We start from the raw sequence: 6,458 nt of genomic DNA, 5'->3' as shown, positions 1-6,458 counted from the left end.
AATCCCAAATCCCGAGCCCAAATCCCAAATCCCACATCCCGATCCCAAATCCCAACCCCAAATCCTGATCCCAAATCCCAAATCCTGATTCCAAATCTATGACCCCAAATCCCAAATCTGAACCCCAAATCCATGATCCCAAATCCCAAATCCTGATCCCAAATCCCAATCCCAAATCCCAAATCCCGACCCCAAATCCCAAATCCCCATCCCAACCCCAGATCCTGATCCCAGCCCAACTGGGTCCCACTGCTTCCGGTGCTTTGTGTCCAGCTGGCAGCAGGGAGCACCCGGAATTCCGGCAGAAATCCCGGAAAAACCCTTTAATCCCCCACCCTTCACCCCAAAAACCCCTCTGGGAATTTCGGGAATGTGCCAGGAATTTCGGGAATGTGTCGGGAGCCCAACAGGGTCCCACTGCTTGCGGTGCTCCGTATCCAGCTGGGAGGGAAACGGCCGGAATTCCGGGAAAAATCCCGGAAAAACCCTTTGGATCCCACCCCCTTCACCCCAAAAACCCCTCTGGGAATTTCGGGAATGTGCCAGGAATTTCGGGAATGTCGGGAATGCGTCAGGAGCCCAAGGGGATCCCACTGCTTCCGGTGCTTTGTGTCCAGCTGGCAGCAGGGAGCACCCGGAATTCCGGCAGAAATCCCGGAAAAACCCTTTGGATCCCACCCCCTTCACCCCAAAAACCCCTCTGGGAATTTCGGGAATGTGCCAGGAATTTCGGGAATGTGTCGGGAGCCCAACTGGGTCCCACTGCTTCCGGTGCTTTGTGTCCAGCTGGCAGCAGGGAGCACCCGGAATTCCGGCAGAAATCCCGGAAAAACCCTTTAATCCCCCACCCTTCACCCCAAAAACCCCTCTGGGAATTTCGGGAATGTGCCAGGAATTTCGGGAATGTGTCGGGAGCCCAACAGGGTCCCACTGCTTGCGGTGCTCCGTATCCAGCTGGGAGGGAAACGGCCGGAATTCCGGGAAAAATCCCGGAAAAACCCTTTGGATCCCACCCCCTTCACCCCAAAAACCCCTCTGGGAATTTCGGGAATGTGCCAGGAATTTCGGGAATGTCGGGAATGCGTCAGGAGCCCAAGGGGATCCCACTGCTTCCGGTGCTTTGTGTCCAGCTGGCAGCAGGGAGCACCCGGAATTCCGGCAGAAATCCCGGAAAAACCCTTTGGATCCCACCCCCTTCACCCCAAAAACCCCTCTGGGAATTTCGGGAATGTGCCAGGAATTTCGGGAATGTGTCGGGAGCCCAACTGGGTCCCACTGCTTCCGGTGCTTTGTGTCCAGCTGGCAGCAGGGAGCACCCGGAATTCCGGCAGAAATCCCGGAAAAACCCTTTAATCCCCCACCCTTCACCCCAAAAACCCCTCTGGGAATTTCGGGAATGTGCCAGGAATTTCGGGAATGTGTCGGGAGCCCAACAGGGTCCCACTGCTTGCGGTGCTCCGTATCCAGCTGGGAGGGAAACGGCCGGAATTCCGGGAAAAATCCCGGAAAAACCCTTTGGATCCCACCCCCTTCACCCCAAAAACCCCTCTGGGAATTTCGGGAATGTGCCAGGAATTTCGGGAATGTCGGGAATGCGTCAGGAGCCCAAGGGGATCCCACTGCTTCCGGTGCTTTGTGTCCAGCTGGCAGCAGGGAGCACCCGGAATTCCGGCAGAAATCCCGGAAAAACCCTTTGGATCCCACCCCCTTCACCCCAAAAACCCCTCTGGGAATTTCGGGAATGTGCCAGGAATTTCGGGAATGTGTCGGGAGCCCAACTGGGTCCCACTGCTTCCGGTGCTTTGTGTCCAGCTGGCAGCAGGGAGCACCCGGAATTCCGGCAGAAATCCCGGAAAAACCCTTTAATCCCCCACCCTTCACCCCAAAAACCCCTCTGGGAATTTCGGGAATGTGCCAGGAATTTCGGGAATGTGTCGGGAGCCCAACAGGGTCCCACTGCTTGCGGTGCTCCGTATCCAGCTGGGAGGGAAACGGCCGGAATTCCGGGAAAAATCCCGGAAAAACCCTTTGGATCCCACCCCCTTCACCCCAAAAACCCCTCTGGGAATTTCGGGAATGTGCCAGGAATTTCGGGAATGTCGGGAATGCGTCAGGAGCCCAAGGGGATCCCACTGCTTCCGGTGCTTTGTGTCCAGCTGGCAGCAGGGAGCACCCGGAATTCCGGCAGAAATCCCGGAAAAACCCTTTGGATCCCACCCCCTTCACCCCAAAAACCCCTCTGGGAATTCTGGGAATGTGTCGGGAATTCTGGGAATGTGTCGGGAATTTCGGGAATGTGCCAGGAATTTCGGGAATGCGTCAGGAGCCCAAGGGGGCCAGGGGAGCCCCAGGATTCCCGGCTGGAATTCCCAAGGAATTCCTGAGGAATTCCCGAGGAGCGGCGCTCACCTGGACGTTGAAGAATTGCCGAGGAGTGACGTCGGTGTAGGAGCCGAAAACTGCGGAGAGAAAGGGCGGGAATGGGGAAATATCGGGAATGGGGAATGTCGGGAATGGGGAATGTCAGGAATGGGGAAATACTGGGAATGGGGAAATGCTGGGAATGAGGAATGTCGGGAATGGAAAGTATCAGGAATGGGGAAATACCGGGAATGGGGAATATCGAGAATGGGGAAGTGCTGGGAATGGGGAAATGTCGGGAATGGGGAATGTCGGGAATGGGGAATGTCAGCAATGGGGAAATACCGGGAATGGGGAATGCTGGGAATGGGGAAATGCTGGGAATGAGGAATGTCGGGAATGGAAAGTATCAGGAATGGGGAAATACCGGGAATGGGGAATATCGAGAATGGGGAAGTGCTGGGAATGGGGAAATGTCGGGAATGGGGAATGTCGGGAATGGGGAAATATCGGGAATGGAGAATTCCTGGGAATGAGAAAATACCAGGAATGGGAAATGCTGGGAATGGGGAAATTCCTGGGAATGGGGAAATGTTGGGAACGAGGAATATTGGGAATGGAGAATGTCGGGAATGGGAAATGCCGGGAATGGGGAAATACCGGGAATGGGGAAATACCGGGAATGGGGAATTCTTGGGAATGCGGAAATATTGGGAACGAGGAATATCGGGAATGGGGAAATTCCTGGGAATGGGGAATGCCAGGAATGCAAAAAATCCTGGGAAGCCAAAAATCCTGGGAATGAGCAAATCCCGGGAAGCCAAAAATCCCGGGAATGCAAAAATCTCGGCAATCAGCAAATCCTGGGAATCAGCAAATCCCAGGAATGCAGAAATCCCGGGAAACCAAAAATCCTGAAAACCCCAAAATCCCAGGAATCCAAAAATCAGCAAATCCCGGGAAGCCAAAAAATCCGGGGAATTGGCAAATCCCAGGAATCCAGAAATCCCAGGAAGGAAGCCAAAAATCCTGGGAATGGGCAAATCCCAGGAATCAGCAAATCCTGGGAAGCAAAAAAATCCGGGGAATTGGCAAATCCCGGGAATCCAGAAACCCTGGGAAAGTGAAAAATGCAAGGAATGCAAAAAATCCCGGAAATGCAAAAAATCCTGAAAATCCGAAAATCCCGGGAATCTGCAAAAATTCCAGGAACCCAAAAAATCCTGGGAAGCCAAAAACGCCAGGAACCGGCGAATCCCGGGAATGCAAAAATCCTGGGAATCCAGAAATCCCTGGAATGCAGAACACCCGGGAACAGAAAAATCCCAGGAAGCCAAAAATCCCGGGAATGCGAAAAATTGGGAATACAAAAACTGGGGAACAGAAAAATCCTGAAAATCCCAAAATCCTGGGAATCCAAAAACCCCGAAAATCAAACCCAAAAATTCCCAGGAACCCACAAATGCTGGGAATTCAACAGATCCCGGGAATCCCCCAATCCCAAATTCCCCCTCCCAGGGCGGGAAAAGCCGGAATTGAATCCCAAAGAAAAGACGAAAAAATGCCCGGAATTCCCGGTTTTTTTCTGGACTTTTGGGATTCGGGGCCGTTCCCGAAGATTCCGGAGCTGATTCTGAGGGATTCAGGGCCATTCCCAAGGATTTGGGGCCATTCCCGGGGATGTGGCGCCAATTCTGAGGATTCCGGGGTCGTTCCCAAGGATTTTGGGGCCGATCCCGAGGATTTGGTGCCATTCCCAGGGATTTTGGGGCCATTCCCGAGGATTTGGGGCCATTCCCGAGGATTTTGGTGCCATTCCCAAGGATTTGGGGCCGATCCCGAGGATTTGGGGCCATTCCCGAGGATTTTGGGGCCATTCCCAAGGATATGGGGCCGATCCCGAGGATTTTGGGGGCCTTCTGGGGATTTTGGGGCCACTCCCGGGGATTTTGGGGCCGATCCCGAGGATTTTGGGGCCGATCCCGGGGATTTTGGGGCCGATCCCGAGGATTCTGGTGCCATTCCCGGGGATTTTGGTGCCATTCCCGAGGATTTTGGGGCCGATCCCGAGGATTTTGGGGCCGATCCCGAGGATTCTGGTGCCATTCCCGGGGATTTTGGTGCCATTCCCGAGGATTTTGGGGCCGATCCCGAGGATTTTGGGGCCGATCCCGAGGATTCTGGTGCCATTCCCGGGGATTTTGGTGCCATTCCCGAGGATTTTGGGGCCGATCCCGAGGATTTTGGGGCCGATCCCGAGGATTCTGGTGCCATTCCCGGGGATTTTGGTGCCATTCCCGAGGATTTTGGGGCCGATCCCGAGGATTTTGGGGCCGATCCCGAGGATTCTGGTGCCATTCCCGGGGATTTTGGTGCCATTCCCGAGGATTTTGGGGCCGATCCCGAGGATTTTGGGGCCGATCCCGAGGATTCTGGTGCCATTCCCGGGGATTTTGGTGCCATTCCCGAGGATTTTGGGGCCGATCCCGAGGATTTTGGGGCCGATCCCGAGGATTCTGGTGCCATTCCCGGGGATTTTGGTGCCATTCCCGAGGATTTTGGGGCCGATCCCGAGGATTTTGGGGCCGATCCCGAGGATTCTGGTGCCATTCCCGGGGATTTTGGTGCCATTCCCGAGGATTTTGGGGCCGATCCCGAGGATTTTGGGGCCGATCCCGAGGATTCTGGTGCCATTCCCGGGGATTTTGGTGCCATTCCCGAGGATTTTGGGGCCGATCCCGAGGATTTTGGGGCCGATCCCGAGGATTCTGGTGCCATTCCCGGGGATTTTGGTGCCATTCCCGAGGATTTTGGGGCCGATCCCGAGGATTTTGGGGCCGATCCCGAGGATTCTGGTGCCATTCCCGGGGATTTTGGTGCCATTCCCGAGGATTTTGGGGCCGATCCCGAGGATTTTGGGGCCGATCCCGAGGATTCTGGTGCCATTCGTTCCCAGGGATTCTGGGGCCTTTTCGAGGAATTTGGGGCCATTCCCGGGGATTTTGGGGCCGTTCCCGGGGATTCTGGGGCCATTTCCAAGAATTTGGGGCCATTCCCGAGGATTTTGGGGCCATTCCCGGGGATTCTGGTGCCATTCCCGGGGATTTTGGGGCCATTCCCGGGGATTTGGGGCCATTCCCGAGGATTTTGGGGCCGATCCTGGGGATTTTGATGCCATTCCTGAGGATTTTGGGGCCGATCCCGGGGATTTTGGGGCCGATCCCGGGGATCTGGGCAGCACCTCGGTACTGGAACAGGTGGGATCCCGGGATCGGGCGCCGCCAGAGCCGGAAATGTTCCCGCTCCATGATCAGCTCCCAGGGCCGCTCCTGCTCCCGGAATTCCTCGGGATTCTCCAACTGCTGCAGCTCCTGCGCCGACCTGCGGGGAATGCCGGAATTTGGGGGGAAAATCCTGGAATTTGGGGGGGGAAAATCCTGGATTTGGGGTGGGAAACTCCCGGATTTTGAGCGGGAAAATTCCTGGGTTTTGGGGTGAGAAATTCCCAGATTTGGGAGCAGGAAATTCCCAGATTTTGGGGAGAAAATCCCAGATTTGGGGTGGGAAAATCCTGGATTTGGGGCGGGAAAATCCCGGATTTTGGGGTGGGAAATTCCTGGATTTTGGGGGAAGAAATTCCCGGATTTTGAGGGGCGAAAATCCCAGATTTGGGGTGGGAAAATCCCGGATTCAGGCAGGAAAATTCCTGGATTTTGGGTGGGAAAATTCCAGGATTTTGGGTGAGAAAATCCCAGATTTGGGGTGGGAAATTCCCGGAATTTGGGGTGAGAAATTCATGGATTTTGGGGGGAAATTCCCAGAATTTGGGCAGGAAAATCCCAGATTTTGGGGGGAAATTCCTGGATTTTGGGGCAGGAAAATCCCGGAACTTGGGGTGGGAAGATTCCTGGATTTGGGGTGGGAAAATCCCGGGTTTGGGGCAGAAAATCCCGGATTTTGGGGCGGGAAATCCCAGATTTGGGGCGGGAAATTCACGGATTTTGGGGCGGGAAATTCACAGATTTTGGGGTGGGAAAATCATGGATTTTGGAGTAGAAAATTCCCAGATTGTGAAGGGGGGAAATCACACCTTTTTT

General features: G+C 54.8%; 1 protein-coding gene across 1 annotated transcript; it reads right to left on the bottom strand.

The window, feature by feature from the left end:
* Positions 1-1,871: 1,871 nt before the first annotated feature.
* Positions 1,872-6,440, bottom strand: STARD7 (StAR related lipid transfer domain containing 7). The gene is made up of 3 exons (XM_017739201.1): positions 5,603-6,440; positions 2,410-2,459; positions 1,872-2,156 (listed from the first exon to the last, which is right to left on the bottom strand). The coding sequence occupies exons 1-3, from the start codon at positions 5,667-5,669 to the stop codon at positions 1,878-1,880; spliced, it is 396 nt and encodes a 131-aa protein (XP_017594690.1). The 5' UTR covers positions 5,670-6,440; the 3' UTR covers positions 1,872-1,877.
* Positions 6,441-6,458: the final 18 nt, after the last annotated feature.

The sequence above is a fragment of the Corvus brachyrhynchos genome, unplaced genomic scaffold (genome assembly GCF_000691975.1).
Source record: "Corvus brachyrhynchos isolate BGI_N302 unplaced genomic scaffold, ASM69197v1 scaffold617, whole genome shotgun sequence".
Classification (NCBI taxonomy): Eukaryota; Metazoa; Chordata; class Aves; order Passeriformes; family Corvidae; genus Corvus; species Corvus brachyrhynchos.
Note: the sequence above shows the minus strand (reverse complement) of the source record. Positions and strands in the feature narration are given on the sequence as shown.

Bases quoted from the DNA above. Each gene is read 5' to 3' on its own strand.
- STARD7 (XM_017739201.1), bottom strand. From the start codon at position 5,669: ATGGAGCGGGAACATTTCCGGCTCTGGCGGCGCCCGATCCCGGGATCC. The intron at 2,460-5,602 runs GTGCTGCCCAGA...TTCTCTCCGCAG, and splicing joins CCACCTGTTCCAGTACCGAG to TTTTCGGCTCCTACACCGAC. The intron at 2,157-2,409 runs GTGAGCGCCGCT...CCCTGCTGCCAG, and splicing joins GGCAATTCTTCAACGTCCAG to CTGGACACAAAGCACCGGAA.